The sequence below is a fragment of the Barbus barbus genome (assembly GCF_936440315.1).
Source record: "Barbus barbus genome assembly, chromosome: 2".
NCBI lineage: Eukaryota > Metazoa > Chordata > Actinopteri > Cypriniformes > Cyprinidae > Barbus > Barbus barbus.
This window is the reverse complement of record NC_136730.1, coordinates 6066160-6087068: the sequence shown is the minus strand read 5'-3', so window position 1 is coordinate 6087068 and position 20909 is coordinate 6066160. Positions and strand designations below refer to the sequence as shown.

General features: G+C 35.3%; 1 protein-coding gene across 6 annotated transcripts in view; it reads right to left on the bottom strand.

The window, feature by feature from the left end:
* LOC306888715 (H(+)/Cl(-) exchange transporter 3) overlaps positions 1 to 20909 on the bottom strand; it is a 47255-nt gene extending 26346 nt beyond the window's left edge. For 2 of the 6 annotated variants that reach the window (XM_079447131.1, XM_079447128.1), the window contains exons 1-3: positions 7620 to 7789; positions 1102 to 1268; positions 100 to 199 (exon numbers count right to left, since the gene is read on the bottom strand). In XM_079447131.1, coding sequence (XP_079303257.1) covers positions 100 to 199; positions 1102 to 1268; positions 7620 to 7704 — 352 coding nt within the window. In that variant the 5' untranslated portion in view covers positions 7705 to 7789. Of the gene's footprint in view, positions 1 to 99; positions 200 to 1101; positions 1269 to 7619; positions 7806 to 12093; positions 12270 to 14546; positions 14700 to 20763 lie in introns of those variants that run through there. The other 4 variants (XM_079447129.1, XM_079447126.1, XM_079447127.1 and 1 more) reach the window with 4 other exon arrangements.

The following is a 20909-nucleotide window of genomic DNA, read 5'->3' as shown; positions in this document are numbered from 1 at the left end:
GTGAGTGAGAAACTATAGTGGGCGGCTCAATGTGTGAAAGTGAGTTTGAAACAACAGCTGCTAGAGAGAAAGAGTAAGAGTGAGTGTGTGTGTGTGTACCTGATGCTAATCCTGTTAGCGTGACCACCAGCCACCCGGACCAGGCGTCGTACAGACTCTTGCTGAATTCCCATGCTGATTTCTTCTTTTTACTGTTTATCTACACAGACGGAGAGAACATGAGTAAATAGAGATGCAAAACCTGCTGATTCAGGATCTTCAGTTCCTGGCAGACATGATCCCTGCAGCTGGTCAGTTTGCAAACCACAGTATCACTTCCAGTCAAGCAGGAAGTTCATTTGCCTAAAAAACCTTGAATATTTGTGCTTTAGAAAATGAGCCTAATGCAGTGCCAGCACCGCAACAAACAAATAAAATAAATTATATTAAATTATTATAATTGTTTATTTTAATTTGATATTAATTATTAAATAAATAATTACAGAAACTTTGATAAACAAGGTGTAAACTACAGTTTACAGCAATAGTACGGATCGTATTTGTTGTATTACTGATTTTCATTTCTTTTATTGTTATTTATTATTTTTTCTATCCATGAAGTTTCCACAAGTAAATGCACACTGAAAATAAATATAGATTGAGGTAAAATGTCCAAAAACAAACAAATATATAAATAAATACAAAAGATGGAGTTCAGGTTTTCAAAAATGAATAAATTAATAAAGATGAATTTCAGTTTGCCAAAGCAAAAATGAGTACGTAAACAAACAAAAATAAAAATTGATTTAATAAATGAAACAGAAATTATAATATTAATAATAAAGCATAAATACAAAACAGATAAAGTTCAAGTAAAGAAAAAATAATTAGGATCACCTTCAAGTTTCTATGAATGAATGCATAAATAAACAACTAAAGCAACAGAGTTCAAGTTTTCCACAATTAATGAATAAACTAAATGAGACTGGTTCCTTTGCTAAGTTTTTAATTAATTCGATTATTAAAAATACTGAACTATTTTGTGATATTTACTATTACTGTGACATAAAACTACAGAATGTTTCTATCATCGCCACAGAATGACAGCAGCTGGTGCGTTACCTTGCGGTGTCGCTCTCGGTCTTTGCACTTCTCTCTGACCCAGTCGATGGTGTGGAAGTCGTCGTAGGTTCCCACGCCTGGAATGGGCTCCTCCAGCAGGTCCAGCAGGTGGGTGGAGATACTGGCCCCGCCTCCACCCCCTCCATTAGACATGGCGTAGTTAGACCCTAAACACACACAGAAGTGAATGAAAGAAGAGCTGTAGTTGGTGTGAATCTTTGGGTCGATTCGATTCACAGGTTTTCAGAATGATTCTATTCAATCTGATTCACAAGATTCGATTTGATGTCTATAAACGATCAGATTCTCATTTTCTAAATGCATTCAAAAGATTATTGAAATGCTTCTCCTAATGTTTAATGTAGCATTACATCACTTGCTCAGAAATGGATGCTCTGCAGTGAATGGGTGCCGTCAGAATAAGAGTCCAAACAGCTGATAAAAACATCACAATAATCCTCAAAATTAATGTCTTGTGAAAAGCTTTGTTTGTAAGAAACAAATCAAGACATTATCTTCAAACTGTTGCGTCTGGCTAAATCCATAATCCACAATTACGCTTCGTCCAGTGAAAAGATGGTCTTTTCTGAATCAGGAGAGACAACTGCACAGATTAATCACCGTTTACAAGACAAAACAGCTCTGCACAGATATACTGGTGGATTTTGGACTCATATTTTAGCTCTGAATTACAGTTTGAAGTTAAAAACATGCAGCTTTTCACCTCACAAGACATTAACTTATGGACTGGAGTGGTGATGTTTTATCAGCTGTTTGGACTCTCATTCTGACGGCACCCATTCACTGCAGAGCATCCACTGCTGAGCAAGTGATGCAATGCTGCATTTCTCCAAATCTGTTCTGATGAGCAAACCATCTCATCCACATTGTGTTTGGCCCGAGGGTGAGGGAATCATCTGGACTCCAGGACTCCAAAATCCATGTTTCATTTGCATCAGCAGGATTCGTAGTCATTGCATCAAGAAAAGAGGTGAATGGCTACACTCCTACTATTTAGCATTTCTTGGTTAGTGAATTGAGCAAACCTCAAGTGAGTCACTGAACTCTCCGAGGCAGCAAACCTGCATGTCCAACAGTCATTACAACAGCTTTTTTGTTGGCTGCACTTAATGAAAGCAGAGATCTGGGTCGTAACTGCAGAGCGTCAGCTGATTATCAGCAGCTAATCAGCTTTTCCACACAGATCCAGCCAGACGCGAGCCCAACGACAACCTCACACGCTACAGAAGCACACGCTCGTACACACTTCCCTTTTCTAGAAACAAACCGAGCCACACCTCGCTGAGGAAAACACAGCTCACACCCAACCAGGTTACACGTACAAAAATACTACTGTATTTCCAGAAACAGCACAAGATGCGTCTCTATTACATGCATATGTCTGTGACGAGGAGAAAAACAGGTGATCAACATTTAGACCAGCGTGTCATGAAAATGAGTTACTAATAAAACCAAAAGGTCAGATAAAGGTCATCAGTGAATAGAAAACTGAATTTAAATGTTATTTCATAAATATTGTTTATTAGTAATTATATCAAATCAGCTAATAGCTATTCTTATCTTATTTGAATACTTTATTAATGCTAATAATATTAATATTCTTATTGTTTTGTGTTCATTTCTTATTTCATTGTTGAGATCACTTAACGTGTGCATTTATCAATTATTAATAAACATTAATAAATAAAATTGATGAATATTTCTGTTAGTTTATTTTGATATATTACTAATAATTTAGAACTACATACTTTATTATTGTTATTCATTATATAGCATTTACTTAAGTATTCATAGTATTAATATAGTATTGTAAAAAAAAATTATAAATAGTGTTGGTAACTAATTTTATTTAATACTTTATTAATATTAATAAACTTTTTATGGTTTTGTGTTAATATTAGTAGCCTAATTAGGCCTATTCATTAATTTACACAGTTTGTTTAACGTAATTAATGTTTTTAATACTAGCTAATAGCTATTATTTAATACATTAACGTGATTATTATTTATTAATATTCTTGTTTTGTTTTAATACTAAGCTCGTTTTTTTGTTAATTATTCAATTTATTATGAATTAATTATTTTATTTAATTAGTATTAATATTTGAATCAATAGCTAATAGCTATCATTTAATACTTTATTAATGTGATTATTATTTATTAATATTCTTGTTTTGTTTTAATACTAATAGCTCATTTTTCTGTTAATTATTCAATTTCTTATTAAATATGTTCATTAATATTAAAATTTTAATCGATCGCTAATAGCTATTATTTAATACTTTATAAATATGAATAATGTTATGAGTATTTAATAATATTCTTATTGTTTTGTGTCAATACTAATACTAGCTTATTATATTATCAATATTATTATTATTTTTATAAATAAGATCTGTTGGAACTCACTGGCAAAGGACCAAGTGAAATGTAAAACTGAAGATCATTAGCCATCAAAACTTGGTCTTCACAGGAGCAATATTAATATATCACAACGGTCTTCACAGGAGCAATATTAATATATCACAACGGTGTTCACAGGAGCAATATTAATATATCACAACGGTGTTCACAGGAGCAATATTAATGCGTTCAAGCAAACAGTGGAAATGAACACAGACTGCAGTGCATTTCATCTGAAGCTCACGTCTCCCTCGGAGCGACTCGATGAGGATACGGCGAATTAAATCATCCCTGCTGACTCACTCGAGCGCGCATTAAACCCTCAGGCTCCTTCACCACCGCCACACATCTCACTGCGTGCTGATCTGGAAGAGCTTGTGCTTGTGAGAGAGGAAGAGCAACAGCACGATCCACATCTTCACAGCATGTCCTCGATGCTTCCTCTGCTCGGCGAAAACGAAGGGAACGGGAAGCAGAGGAATGTCTTTTGTGCAGTTTTTGCACAGAAACAGAGGATCTGCGTGTTTTAGCATGTCTCTGATTCCTATAACACTGCCACAGTGAGACTCTGTCACGTGCTGCAATGCTTACTGGGAGAAATGCACTGCAAACGAAGTTAAACATGAGGAAATGTGTTGAGTAGCTATGTTTATTGGCAGCCTAAAGCATAAACAAAGCCTAAACATTAACCCCCGGTTTCACAGCCAAGGCTTAAGCCTAGTCCTAGACTAAAATGCAAGTCTGAGCCGTTTCAACTGAAAGAAACTTGCACTGACTGATCTTAAAACATATCAGTGCCTTTGTTGTGTCTCAAGACGCACCCCAGTAATGTTTTTTCTAAGGCATGTTTATAAAAATGACTTAAATGTCCTAATTGAACCATGGCCTAATCCTGGCTTAATCTAGGCCCTGTCTGTGAAACCGGGGCTATACCAACAAAGCAGCAAAATACTGTTAATTGGAGCATATTTTATGAAAATTACAGTGCTGAGCCTACACTGGCAGATCTTTTCATGTTTTACGTGTCAACAAAATACACTCACATTTCAGATCAAATTTAACTCGTTTTAAGGGAACTAAAAAGGCAAAGACTCGTTAAGAATAACAAATTATTTAATATTGTTATTTATGTATTATTAATTCATATTTACTTTATAATTTTATTCATTATATTTAGTTTGATTTGCATTCATAGTAAAAATATTATTAACAAATAATGTCAGTAAAATTAATCAGCTAATAATTCTAATTTTATTTTAATACATTAATATTATTATTAATGTTTGTGGTGTTTTGTGTTAATGTTAGTAGCTTGTTTTGTTATTTATTTTCACTATTTAATTTATTACAGTTTCAACCAGTCTCTCTCGGCCTTGTTTTCCAGGTAAAATATCAAGATCAGTTTACTCAAAAAGCAGTTATTAAGCCTAAAACATCTTTAATACAGGTGCATTTTGTCTCGCTGCGCTGGCAGAGCTTTTAATGTTTTAAGTAAAAATCAAGTTGAAAACAAGTGAAAAGTGCAATGAGACATAATTCAGATCAAATTTAATTCATTTTAACGGATTTTTAGATTAAAAAGAAAGGCAAAAATGCTCATTAAGAATTCATGTTTGTATCTCATCAAGAGATGAGACAGCTTTTCTAGCATCTTTAAATAAGTGAGATGACAAGAAATTATGCATTTAACCAATTAGTCGATGCACAGCAAATTACAAAACATGCTTTCTTTAGAAACAGGTGAAGTATTTCCATCAGCAGCACAACAGTGATGGATTGGCCTCTGCAGGGTTTGACCACCAGACAACATTTCCAGCCAATCAGTGGTGATTAGGAAGGAATCAAGTCTAATATGTGACCCTGGACCAAAACCAGTCTTAAGTCGCTGGGGTATATTTGTAGCAATAGCCAAAAATACATTGGATGGGTCAAAATGATCAATTTAATCTCTTTTATGCCAAAAATCATTAGGATCTTCATGAAGATATTTAGTAAATTTCTTACCGTAAATATATCAAAACTTAATTTTTGATTAGTAATATGCATTGCTAAGAACTTCATTTGGACAACTTTAAATGTGATTTTCTCAATATTTAGATTTTTTTGCACCCTCAGATTCCAGATATTCAAATAGTTGAATCTCGGCCAAATATTGTCCGCTCCTAACAACACCATACATCAATGGAAATATGATTTATTCAGCTTTCAGATGATTTTGAATTGTGGTCACATATTACAATGAGAAAGTCAAAGCAAACTGATCCTCATCTGTAAGAGATGTGCGATGTTAAGCGATGAGGTGAGACGTGTGTGTCGTTCATGTTAGTGTTCGCTCTCTAAATATGACACCGCTGTGTTTGTTTGTGCTGCTCACAGATTATCGTCTCTGATGCCAGGCGCTTTTATTAGGAGAGCTGCTCAGAAGCATAAATATCAATCCTGCAAGGACTGCCGCATTAGTGCTCTGCAATAAATGACTGACCTGAAGTCAACGAACTCAACAAACACAGCTGATGCTCTTTTTAATGCTAGAATAATGTCTCCTGCTCTAGTTTAACGTGCAGCTCTGAGCAATTACTGAAAAATGTGCTAAATATTTCAGCATACATGACATGAAAGCGGCCTGATGCAATTAATATTTACATAAATACACATTATAAATTAAATATTTATATCTATCAATTATTTGTATAATATATAACTATATATTGAATTAAATACATTATTAATAACAATAATAACATGTTTCAGCATAAAAATTACATGAAATCATAAAACAACCAATGAAAGTCAATGGCTTTTACAGTCATTTTTGATATATATATATATATAAAAATCTAAAACTCAATTTATGTGACAGCTCAGTAAGAATAAGCATTTAAAATATATCTGATCATAATCAGAAGACTCTGACGTAACGATCATTACATCTGTTGCTGAATCATGTAGGATTTCATATAAAGCTAACTCTACAGGGCTGAGCAACAGCAGAAATCTGGGAGTTAATGTGCATTAAGACGCATGTGACGCGGTGCATGAGCAGTAAATCCAAGCACGCTTACAGGAAACATCGTGAAGGCTAATAATGGATTTCACAGACGTATGAGGAACGGTACGAGGCGCCTCAGAGAGAACCTGATGGATTATTCCTCGAGTCCTGCGGCTGTCATTCTTTAATGCATTACTGCACTCACAAAACAGCAACAAGTCTCTCCTGTTGAAACCAATATGAATTATGAATGACAGACAAACTCAAATCTCAGCCGGCTTGATGCAACATCACCGGGAGACGATTATTACCCAGACTCATATTTTAAATTATTATTATTTTTACATTTTTAAGTTACTTAAAGTTTTAGTCATTTTATTCTTTATTTTAATTATTATTATTTGCCAGTTTTAGATACAAGATATGTGTATGTATGTGTGTGTGTGTGTATATATATATATATATATATATATTTTTTTTTTTTTTATCTAAATCTGGCAAAACAAAAAAAATAATATATTTTTTCTTGTTTTAAATAATTAAAATAAAGAATATTTTAATTAACTGTTAATGTTTATTTATATATACACATACATGCATGCATGCATACATATAAACTGTTAATGTTTATTTCATTCCAAGAAACAAAAACGTTTTATAATTTTAGATTTACTTAATTTATAGCATTATAACCTTAGTCTCAGCTGAACGCAGAAAGCATCATCCTCAACAACAGAAATGCACAACACTGTTTTGTGTTTTCCCAAGGGAGAAGATATGTGCAATAGAAGTAAACCCTGGTTTAGCTGATTTTGGGCCTATAGTAAAGCAAAACCAGTGCAAGCCACAAATATGCAGGCATAAATACATACATGCCATACGGAATCAAGAAATGAAAATTACCACAGCACGCGCGCACGCGCACACACACACACACACACACGAGTGTGTGTTGTCTCACTGTGTGTGTGTTGCAAATGCAACACGTTAACGATGGCTGCAATGCATCATAGGCTAATAATTGCGTGGACACCTGTCACACAAACACACCCACAGCATCGGTGACATTGAGCACACACACGACGCGCGCGCAGTGAGCGTGTACCTCCTCCGCGGAGCTCCTGCAGGGGGATCGTGTCCCCTCCGCCGTCATACGGGAGGTACGGGTCGGCGGAGTCCTCCTCCTCCATTCCGATCGCAGCGGTCCGCGGATCACGGGCGAACTCGAGCTGCGGCGGACATCACCTGATAACGCGAGCGTGATTGCGTCACTCCAGCGCGTCGCTGCGGCAGCCCGTGACGTCAGCGCGTCCGCGGCGCGCTCGAATAATATTACGATGCAGTTTTGTAAGATTTTATTAATAATCTTGTATTATTAGCAAAACACGTTATACATAATTGTAGATATTTTAAATCCCCTCCTTTGTTTATTATATTTCAAAATGATCTAAAATACTTCTCCGATGCGGTTTAATTTGTTTGCATTATATAATTTGTTGTAAATATATATTTTTATATTATTATTTTATGTGGAATGTCGTGTTATATGTTTTTTCTGGAGCCTTCCATAACAGATTCTTGTTTGTTTACTAATGAATGCCAGTTCAGATTTTCATAATTATTATTCTAAACTATTTACATTTATGAAATAATTATATATACACATTCATATTATTGTAATGAATTATTTAACTTCATATAGAAATTGCAGATGTGAAGTTTTGCATTGATTCAGGAGGGAACTGTAGTTTTCTGCTGAGCACAGCTGAAGTCCATCATTAAATACACTCAACAACTACATCTGCTTACTGCCACCTGTTACACACACAAGCACCTGGCGCCTTATTTCAGTGCCCAACAAAGTAGACCGCCTCAAAATAATCTCATAGATTCACTCCAGTATCTAAATGTGACCAAACACACACACACACCATAAAATCTCCATTTACCTTAACAATAATCCTGCTGTTGCCAGGTAACCTCTCTGAACCATGAGATCAGGTCACCCATCGGCTTTTATTATAGTGTTTAAATCAAAGCAGCAATCACAGACTCAGTCCGGTTAGTGTTTTCAGCTTCACATGATATCAGCGTCCCACACACACACGGCCCGCATCTGACACGTCGTCACACACAACAACCGGTGCGAGTCCGTCCAAACTTCCTGAAGCGCCGCCCTCATGTTGACAGAGCAGCCGGACTGGTTCCCAAGATGCATTTCACTCAGATGTTTCCGGTCAGACTGGCTCGTTACGTCACGCCAATTACACCTGATTTCCCATCATTCCCTACACTATAAAAACGGCACATTTTCCAGTTTACCAAACCTCAGAGTCTCAAACACTAACAAATGCTATTTTTTTGAAACTACATAAAAACACCAACAACAGAATTACCCCAAATGTTGTCCCAACTAGTCAAACACAGTTGTCTGAACAAAGAACTTCATATTGTTCAAATGTTTTGTGAGTTCCCAGCATGCATTGCACCATGAAGAAATGACAGGATTATTGTTTTGCTGTATTATTTGCTGTAATGTGATGTAAAGAGCTCATCTTTTTTAAGATTTGTTGATTGCCACCGTTGTCAGCATATAAGACTTAGTTATCCATTAAGGTTTGACATTCGTAAACAAACTAATTTGATAATGTGGTGAATTTTTACCACTTTCATACTTTTTTTTTCTTCCAGGAAACAGTTGCTGTGACAAGAATTTGTCTATTTAGTAAAATCAGAGAATCAGCATTGCATGAACAAATAAATGTATGTTGGCTAAACTAAATATCTTTACTGAGAAGAACTAGAATACTGTTGTGGAGAACTCAAGTGTCTTACTGCATCAAGTTGCCTAATTTTTTTACGTATTCTCAACTATTTTTACAGTGTGCTTGTGTTTCATTTTCAGAGTTTCAGAGAGAGTTTGTTGAATGACACTGAAAGGCGACTCCTCGCTGTTACACACACACACACAAGCTCTTGTGTGTGATCCAGCAAACAAAGGTCTGCGGGACGCCGCTGCGGAGACACTCATGAATAATGCGCAGCCCGACTCGTATCGCATGACCTCTGTGTGCAAAACTGTACAACACTGTTTTTATGCGTGTTGTCGTCCCACTGCTTTATAATGACACACACTTACAGAAGAAGCTGTGTGTCCTGCAGTCAGAAGCCCGACAAACCACCAAAATACCAGGCTGTTGCTGTCCGACGAGTCACACTGACCGAAGTTTGCAAGAAATTCATACTTTTATTCAGCAGGTATGCATTACGGTGGATCTAAGGATCCTCAAATGCAAACGGTGTGCGTTTTGCTTCAAGAGAGCAACCATACATTTGTGTTGTGTTTTACTTTCTTTTACATTCATTTATAATTGTTTATCATTTAATCATTATATTTAATCATATAATCCTTTATAATAATCATTAGTCATTTATATACCCATTTTATTGATTCGTCTTTATATTTAGTGCTGTCAAAGATTAATTGCATCCAAAATAAGTTTGTTTACATAATATATGTGTGTACTGTGTATATTTATTATGTATATATAAATACAAACACATGCATGTATATTTAAGAAAAATATGTTTATACATCAAATATAATATAAATATATATACATGTAAATATTTTCAAAATATATACTGCATGTGTGTATTTATATATACATAATACATAAACAGTACACATACATATTTTGTGTAAACAAACTTATTTTGGATGCAATTAATTATTTGACAGCAGTAATTATATAATATTCAATTATATTGTTGTCTTTTATAATACTTCTCCATTGTTGTTTAGTCTTGTGATTGTGTGGTTTCAAGGGGCTGTTTGTCTTCATGAATAAGAGATACGAGGGAATGTTTATGGAAACTAAAGTTTGTTGTTTTGAAGCAGTTTTGGTGTAACAGTACATGTTGAATTCGTGCTGGTCAGATGAAGTCTTGAGCATATGCAACGAAGACTATTCAATAAACTCTGATCTTTTTTATCATCACTTCTTCTCCTGCTTCTGCTCTTCACGGTCTTTTTCCTCAGTAAACTTCTTGGCTGATAGAAGACTGTTAATACAGTTTTGGGTATTCTGGGTACCAGACCTCCTGTTAACAGGTTTTGGGTATAAGACTACTTTGCTGAAGAGTTGTTCTGGTAGCAGTCAAAACTGATATTTTCTGACAGGATCTGGCATCCGGGGGTGGATCTTAATCGTCTGGCATGGAGGCATGACCTGACAATTAAATTGATCAAAAGTGGCTCATGAAGTGCCTCTCAGAGCAGTTCTAGAGTTTGTTTGTGTGTTAAAGTGCCCCTATTATGGGTAATGAAAGGTTCATGTTCAGGTTTTGGGACAACAACAAGTTGACATGCATGCAAGGTCAAAAAACACATTCATTGTCTTATAATATGCATTTATTTTACCTTACTTGCTCAATGACTCCGAAACGATTCGCTTAACGATTAATCTTTCCAAAACCCTCCTTTGCGTGACGCTAATCTGCAGTGATGCCTAAAACAGAGTTTGTGAGCGCAGCGCTGCTTTGTCTACAGCGTTACCGGGGATATTTTTACCGCTCCAAAAGTGCCCCTAGTGGCCAAGAATGAATTTGCATTTTCATTCAGACCAACGCGAAAAGACCAACAAGAAACATGAAGCGGTTTGGGATTTCTTTTAAAAACGACTCGTTTAAAAAAGTCAACTCTTTCTTTTGAAAGATCATGAAAATGAGGTGTTATGTATTTTAATGGATCCAGATGGGCAGAGGGGAGGGGCTAAAAAAACAAGAGGGCTTGAGGATGTCATCAGAAAAGGAAAGTTGTTTCAGAGGCGCAGCAGGTTTTTGTGTTTCAATGAACAAATACAAATTAGTTCACAACAGGGTTCCCAGACTGGGATTTGGGAGCATATGAAAAGCCAATAATTGACTTTATACACTGAACTGAATCGACAATGAACTGATTTGAACTGAATAAAGACTGTTTACGCCTGTCTGTGTGCATCACTGAATCATTAAGTCTTGTTTATCACAGCAAAACTGCTTTGAAACAGTCTGAATTGTATGAAGCGCTATAGAAATAAAAATGACTTGAACTGATTGAATTAAATAATCATAAAACTGTAAAATTAAAATAAATATAAAAAAATAAAACAAATTAAGGCAACAACAACAAAAAAATAAACTATATATTTTTTAATATTATAAAATATTGATGTAAAAATATTAATTATTTTCGGTTTGTATTAATATTAAATAGTAATATATATTGATTATCATTTAAAAATATTATTTTTGTTTACCTACATATCATGTGACCATTAACCGACATCAAAGAATATCACAAAAATGTGAATGTGTTGTTAAATTACTGAAATAGTAGCTTAAAATCTCAGGAAGCTCATCAAGTGAATATTTTCGGTAAACAAAAGCATTTGGGAATCATGATGAGACCAGCAATAAGCATTAGCACTATCGCTAAAAAGAAACATGAAACTGCCCAGAAAGTGTATTTTATTCAACCAAAAGCATTTGAAAGCACCTGAGGTCATAAGTGAGCAGCAGATGTGGGCCGGCTGTACCTGGAGACGTGTCTCCGTCGAGCAGGTTGTCGTCTTCGGTGGTGTGGAAGTCCATGATGACGCCGGCACCATCGAGGAGCTCTTCGTCGCTGCTGGCGCTGGTGATGCTGTTGTAGCTGTTCCTGCCGTAGCCTCTGTTGAACAGCTGCTCAGACTCCATTTAGCAACACGACAGCCTGAGAAGAGCAACACAGACAGTCAGGTGACCTCAGCACTTCACAGACCCTCAGAGGACCAGAAGCCACACTGACGATTGAAGTAAAGGAATAACTTACACATTTAATCTTGCAAATGACAATAAATCACCTTTAAATGGACAAATTATCAGCCATATGTGGCCCTGGACCACAAAAACTGTCATAAGAGTACGTTTTTTTAAACTGAGATTTACACATCACATGAAAGCTGTGTATATAAACAATACAATAATAAATCATCTTTCCATTGATGTATGGTTTGTTAGGATCGGACAATATTTGGCTGAGATACAACTATTTGAAAAAGTGCAAAAAAATCTAAATATTGTTCAAATGAAGTTCTTAGCAATGCATATTACTGATAAAAAAAATCAGTTTTGATATATGTAGGAAATTTACCAAATATCGTCATGGAACATGATCTTTACTTAATATCCTAATGATTTTTGGCAAAAAAAAAAAAATAATAAAAAATTGATAAATTTGACCCATACAATGTATTGTTGGCTATTTTCTACAAATATACCTGTGCGACTTAAGACTGGTTTTTGTGCTCCAGGGTCACAAATATAAAACTGTTAATTCATATTTTAAAATGAAGTAGTTAAACATTTAAATAATAAATTAATAATAGAATAATAATAATAATAATAATAAAACACCTCCTGTGTGAACACTGTAACAAAGCTTTCTCAGTTGTTTTGATGGCAGCTGTGTTTAATGCTAAGCTTTACTGTAGTAACAATAAACGTATTCCAGCAAATATTTGTAACTAAACCACTGTTGCAACAGCAGACGGTTCATATTACAATGGGAAGCTCTCTTTCGTCTCGTTTTAGTGTATCCTGTAAACATGAGCCACAGATCCAGATGGTCAGATACTCGGATTCAGTTCTCGGGTGATTATTATTATATATATATATATATATATATATATATATATATATATATATATATATATATATATATATATATATATATATAAAATTAATTTTTTTATTGCTGCTAAAAAAAACATATCATCATAATCACAAAAATAATAAGAACAAGTACTATATTATTACCATCATTATTAATAAAAATAAATGCATAAATATTACTAAATGTGTCATGCAAATTTGAATAATAAAACAGCAATAATATTAATTATTAATAATACTAGATAATACATAAAACGCCTTTAAATAAATGTTATATAGGTTTGAATAATAATTATAACAATAATAATGTATTATGATACATACTTAATATTAATAATAATATTACAAGTAATACTACTACTACTAATAATAATAATAAAAACAACAATAATGATAACATTAATAATAATTATAATTATTATTAGATCATAAATAAATATTACCATTTGTGTCATGCAAATTTGAATAATAATAGCAATAATAATAATTAAAGTGTATTAAATAATAAATAAATAATTGTTATACAGGTTTTCATAATAATTATTATATATTATAATTGTTGTTGAATGCATAAATATTACTACAAACATTATAAATAATAATGTAAATGTAATCTAAATAACAAATATTATTTTCCTAAAAACAAATATTATTTGCGTCATGCATGCATAGCGATACAAATACTACTAATAATTGATAATACAAAAAATATATTATGCATACATGCATGAGTCAAATCAAAGGAGCTTTGTGAAGTCATGATAGTGATCAAATCACTACTGTCCCCTACTGGACAGAGTATTAAACATTAACACACAGAGAGAGTGAAAACAGCAGGGTAAATGACAGCAGCAAGTGTGTGTGTGTGTGTGTTTTGCTATACTTGTGAGGACCATATGTCCCCACAAGGATAGTAAAGCCAGAGATTTTTGACTTTGTGAGGACATTTGGCCGGTCCTCACAAGGGAAATTAATTAAAAATACTAAATGAAGTTTATCTTAAAATGTAAAACTGCAAAAAGGTTTCTGTGATGGGTAGGTTTAGGGGTAGGGTTGGTGTAGGGCAATAGAAAATGTGTGTGTGTGTGAGACAGAACAGGAGTCAAGAGTCAAATCATGTTCACTCTTTAACGTTTAATCATTCAGTACTGTGTGTGAAAAGTACAAAGTACAAAGTCACCACAGCACTTCTGTATGAACGCAAACTTCTCAGAAAATGACACATTTATGATATTTGATATTAGACGTAGTGCTCAACCAGTCAGGCTCAACTGAACAGTCAGATATAGACAAAAACAGATCAACAATCAGATGTGAGAGGAATCTGGTGACTTACGGCTGGAGTCTGTGTGTGTTCGTTCTCCATAACGTCTCCAGTCGTCTCATAACAACACAGCCGTCTGACCCCTAACGAGAATAATGGAGCTTCCTTCTGGACTCACAAACACACTCAGTGCTCCTCTCAGTATTTCCCACTTCACATGTTCTCCCTCTCAGTTTTTTGCTCTTATCTCCGTGTCCTGGTCTGAGACGAATCACGAGTCCTTGTATGCAGAGTTAGTCACAAGCCTCCGCTCGACTCACATCATTAATAATAACGGTGGAAATAATTAACCACAATGACACACTCTGTGAGAATCTGATCATGTGTGGAAAGACAGTATGACATGAATCTATTATTATTATTGTGTAACAATAATAATACATTATTAAATAAATAAATATCATTATTTGTCATACAGGTTTGAATAATACTATCAATAATAATAGACAATACTGTTGTTAAATAATAGTAATAATAATAATTATTATATTATAAGTCTCTTCTGCTTACTAAGGCTGCATTTATTTATTTAAAAATACAATAATATTGTGAAATATTATTATAATTTAAAATAACTGTTTTGTATTGTAATATACTGCAAAATGTAGTTTATTTCTGTGATTTTCAGCATCATTACTCCAGGCAGTGTCACATGATCCTCCAGAAACCACTCTATTGCTGCTTTGTAGCTGAATGAAGAGGATGCTTTGAGTAACAGATTAATTTTGCAAGCAAATCATGAGATTGAGGGATCTAGCTGGTGTTTGTCTGCGGGACTCGAGCACAAGAGCCGCTCTGTGAGGACTCAAACTGTCTGGAGGACGGCCGGGTTAAATCTAGTTGAAACAAGAAATTCAATTGATTTACTTCAATTTGAGTGTTTTTTTATGCCCAGAAACATCCGAGAGCCTTTTTCAGAGATCAGAAGGGAATCACAGCACTCTCTCGGTCACATTAGGAAGGATTCCTTCAGATATTTACTTAAAACAGACCATGCTGCTAACATACATATATGCATTTAAATGATTTTTTTATGATTAGATATTCAGATACTCATTTTTTTAATATCTCCCAGTCTGATTGTATTGTATTTGGCCAGCCATGGCTGAATGACTGACACCAGAGAATTAGTGATGGGAAGTTTGGATCATTTTACTGACTCTGACCTTTGAGTCTCGTTCAGCAAAATTAATCTTTTTTCCAGTCATTTCGTTCATTTTAGCTAAATATAATTAAAATGTTACGTGCTACTTCCCTAACACATCTACTACTTATGCAAACGTTGCTCACACTACAAACAATACAAAACTTGGTATAAGAAACAGAAAAAAATAATAATTAATTGTTAACCTGGGTCTTTAGTCTATGATTAGCTCACCTCACCTCTTATCTGACAAGTCTTCAGGTTTGAGTCGTTTGTTCATCACGTTACAACCCCATAAGTTAAACCTATGCTGATTTTCTATCCGAGTTAGTATTGGCTGCAGATAAAGTCTTAAAGGGGACCTATTATGCTCCTTTTTGCAAGATGTAAAATAAGTCTCTGATGTCCCCAGAGCGTATATGTGAAGTTTTAGCTCAAAATACCCAACAGATATTTTTTATAGCTTGTTAAAATTGCCACTTTTAGGGTATGAGCCCAAACGCTCTGATATTGAGTATGTTGCTTTAATGCAAATGAGCTGGTGGTCCCGGAGAAGAGGGCGGAGCTTCAAGAGCTCACAGTGCTAGCCTTTACAAATAAACATTACAAGCCGGTTATCTTGACAGAAAACATACTCTGTTTCAAAGTCAGTCATCCGATTGTACTGTGCATAATAAATTCGCATTTATGAATTACGAATGAATAAAAATAACAGCATAGCTGGTCTCATGGTGCATGGCATGCTATCACAAACTTTGTAAGACCCACTTGTGATTATGAGCTCAGCTATCAACTCGCATTGCTTTCATATGCAACTTTTAACTACCACACTCCTATTCACAATCATTCATGAAGACAGCACCAGTGAAAACAGACAGAGACAACGGTAGCTTCAGCATCATTAGCCTTACAAAGTGCCAAGAAGCTCTTTCAGAAAGGCAATTTAGAAAACAAACGCATGATACTTACTTTGTCTGGAGCTGGCGTTCGCGCACTAAGCGTTGGTATTAACGCCTATGTTCATTAGTGCATCCCAAAACACAACACTTGAAAAGCCTCTTTGGCGCTGACATGGTATATATCTCCAGCAGCTACAGCAAGTAATCAGTAATGGTGGAGGCGGACCACAGCTTCTCACTCAGGGCTGTGTCTAGCTTATAGGGCAGCGTCACAAATGTGCAGGACTTTTTCCCCTCGGTGACGTGAACAGAGGGAGAATCTGAAACGGCTCGTTCTGAGAGACGGTTTATTATTTTATTAGATTATAATAAATGAGTGAGTGGATTTTTACCATTATAGGCTGGTTGTTTTGACACACTGCGGCCACACAACGGTGTTCAAACACCTTATAAAAGTGAGTTTTGCATAATAGGTCCCCTTTAAAGTTGTGACAGTTGAGTGCATGAAGTGTTCAACATTCCAGTTTTAAGTGCATCATCTGGGTTTTTAAAGTGCACTTTTTTGTAATCTCCAGTGCTGTGAATGCACTGCTCGCACTATTTATACTATAAAACGTCATTAGGTGCGACTTGGGATGCACCTAATTGTCTTAATATACTGAGATGAGGGGGTCTGTATTACCTACAATTGGAGAAACTGTAACGGCTAGCTTGGATCACGTGTGCCGTAATAACAATAAATAAAGCATTTATTTAACCATTGCAAAAGTACATTTCTGGCTGAAGTAAATGCGTCATCTCGGTTTTTAGTGTTTATTTAAAATGAGGCACATCTGTTTAATTTTTATAATTATTTTAATCTTCAAACTGCTTTGGATAGTGCTGCTTCGTTTATGCTCTGCTAAAAAAAAAAAAAAGAAGTGTTGGTTGTGCTCTGCTCTCCCTACACACACACACACACACACACACACTGCGCTGAACCCCGCCATGAGTTTAACGCTCGCAGCGGATTACCGCTCATATCCGCACCGGAGTGAGCGCATTTCCAGTTTTTATGGATATATTTCATAGACGTCTGTAAATAAAGAAATTAAAACGTTAATATTAGTAGTGAAATTTTACAGTAGTACTATAAATTAAATAGGCTACTTAATTTCTGCCATATTAAATTTAATTAACTTTAAGCTTGTAATGTCAATTGCTGTTTCATCTCATATTTTGGTGGGTCTTGAAATAGATTATACTAGTCTAGGTGGGTTGTGGAACGGAAAAATTTGGGAACCCCTGCTTTACACAACTTTCTCCAGCTCTCTCTCTCTCTCTGTATGTGTGTGTGTCTCTCTGTGTATGTGTGTCTACACACTCCCTCTCTCACACACACATGCACACACACACACACACACACACATTCTCTCTCTCTCTGTATGTGTGTGTGTCTCTCTCTGTGTATGTGTGTCTACACACTCTCTCTCTCACACACACATGCACACACACACACACACATTCTCTCTCTCTCTGTATGTGTGTGTGTCTCTCTCTGTGTATGTGTGTCTACACACTCTCTCTCTCACACACATGCACACACACACACATTCTCTCTCTCTGTTTGTGTGTCTACACACTCTCTCTCTCTCTAACACACACACACACTCTCTCTCTCTCTGTGTTTGTGTGTGTCTCTCTATATGTGTGTGTGTGTCTCTCTCTGTGTATGTGTCTACACACACTCTCTCTCTAACACACGCGGCGCGCGCGCGCGCGCACACTCTCTCTCTCTCTCTCTCTCTCTCTCTCTCTCTCTCTCTCTAACACACGCGCACACACACACACACACACTCTCTCTCTCTCTCTCTCTAACACACGCACACTCTCTCTCTCTCTCTCTCTCTCTCTCTCTCTCCTCTCTCTCTCTCTCTCTCTCTCTCTCTCTCTCTCTAACACACGCGCACACACACACACACACTCTCTCTCTCCTCTCTCTCTCTCTCTCTAACACACGCACACTCTCTCTCTCTCTCTCTCTCTCTCTCTCTCTCTCTCTCTCTCTCTAACACACGCGCACACACACACACACACTCTCTCTCTCTCTCTCTCTCTCTAACACACGCGCACACACACACACACACTCTCTCTCTCTCTCTCTCTCTCTAACACACGCACACTCTCTCTCTCTTCAATTCAACATGTTGCCAAAGCATAGTGTTTAAGAACAGATATATATGCAACAAAACATGCATGTATATACATTTAAAAAGTAGAACAAATCAACATTTTAGAATTCTATTAACAATTTAAAATTCAATGTTGTGCGTGCATTTATTGAGGTCTTTTATATTATATTATTTGTAGTGCTGTCAAATGAGTAATCACGATTAATCGCATCCAAAATAAACGTTTTTGTTCATAATGTGTGTGCTGTGTATATTTATTATGTATTTATAAATACACACACATACATGAATACATTTAAGAAAACTATGGTATGTTTATAAGCAAATATATTTATCTATAACAATATACCAATATGTAAATATTTTCTAAATATATACTGTACGTGTGTGTATTATAAATATACACAGTACACATATTATGTGAACAAAAACTTATTTAGGATGCGATTAATCGTGATTACTCATTTGACAGCACTATGTTATAGTTTATTTATTAGTTTTAATTTATTTTTACTTATTTTAGTATGTCAAGTTAAGTTAAATGAGAAATGCTGCATTTGCAACTATGTTTTTATTATTTAAGAATATTTATATAAATTGTATATTTTTTATATATTAATATTCATATCTTAATGTGTTAATATTAAAATAGTATTGTTATTAATTATTAGATTTTTTAATATTGTAATATTTATTTTATTTAAATTCAAATTTAAAGTAGAACACATTTTAATGGTTTTAATTGTGATGAATTTTAATAACCCTGCATGACTGATGCACTATAATCCAAGAAATGTTTGGTTTGAATCCAGTAAGTCATATGATTTGAGCACAGCATGAGAATCAGGCTGAAATCAAACTCATTTTTACTGAAATTCTCTCTCTCTCTCTCTCTCTCTCTCTTCTTGGTACATTCTTGATAAGTCCGTCATGACTGAATGTCCAATTGCAACCAGTCTGAATGATTCGTTTATAAATTTGCCATCTATGCTTTTCTCATGAACTCGTATGAAAGAAACAAGTAGATCCAGGACTCCTGTGAAGATTTACAGTGCTTTGTTCCTACACAAATCTCTCATATGTGCACGAGTTATCAGAAAACTTAGCAGGGTTTCTAAACTCTGATCATCCTCACGTGAGAACATCATCCTAAAACTTAAAAGTCATCAGTATAGTTTCTTATACAAGGACCCTATTTGTTCTGTGACTTTTAATGTTATACAAGTCTATTTAAATTCAATATTATTTTTCTACTCATTACAGCACTGTATTGTTATTTACTTTTTTAGTACATATTAAATTTTACTTTACTCGTTTCCTAATTGAATCTTTGTTTTTATTATGTTATTTTAATTAGATTAAATTTATTTTATTGTAATCTAATTTTATTACTTATTTAGTCTATTTTAAAAACTTTAAACCATGCATGATTCATATGAACTACGGTGATATTTTGGCTTTTTTTTTTTTTAAGCTTAAAAAAGGCTCATTTCTCGTAAATGCATGGGGGGAAATTTTAAAAAATGAAACAAAAAATCATTTATCATTCAAAACTAAGTGAATGCTTATTGTAACTTGATGGAAAAATCCTATTCGCCCTCCACAGAAGGAAGGTTTGCACTCATGTGCTGCTGCTGTGTGATTTGATGCACATGTGTGCTGGGGTTATGAGCTGTGAAATCTGTGTGACTCTGAGCTGAAGGCCTCGACATCAGTGACATGCATGTTAATGATCAGAGCTCAACTCTGCAACACAAACATGAAGCACTTCTCACCTCAATATGTGCTGTGTGTGCATCTCAATCACGCATTCACGCATTAATGCATTCACCAACCTACAAAAAGCTGGAGTAAGCCCTACAGCATCAGCAGCAGGACTGACAGCATCTGACTTCTGCTCAAACACCACTGAAAGCAGTTCACACAGACGCTCGAGCATCTAAAGCGACGCGTGATAACCGCGATCAACTGAGCTGACAGGTGCTCCTGGAGCCACACAGATGCGAGCGTCTTACCTCTGCGATGCCTCGAAACGACCTCTGAGGACACGGATCATCCCAGCAGCACGGATCAAACACGCGACGACATCTTCCTCTCAACAAGCGGCTGTCATTCTGCTCTGGCGCGGCTTGTTTTGGCCCGTTCCTGTGTCGAGACGTTC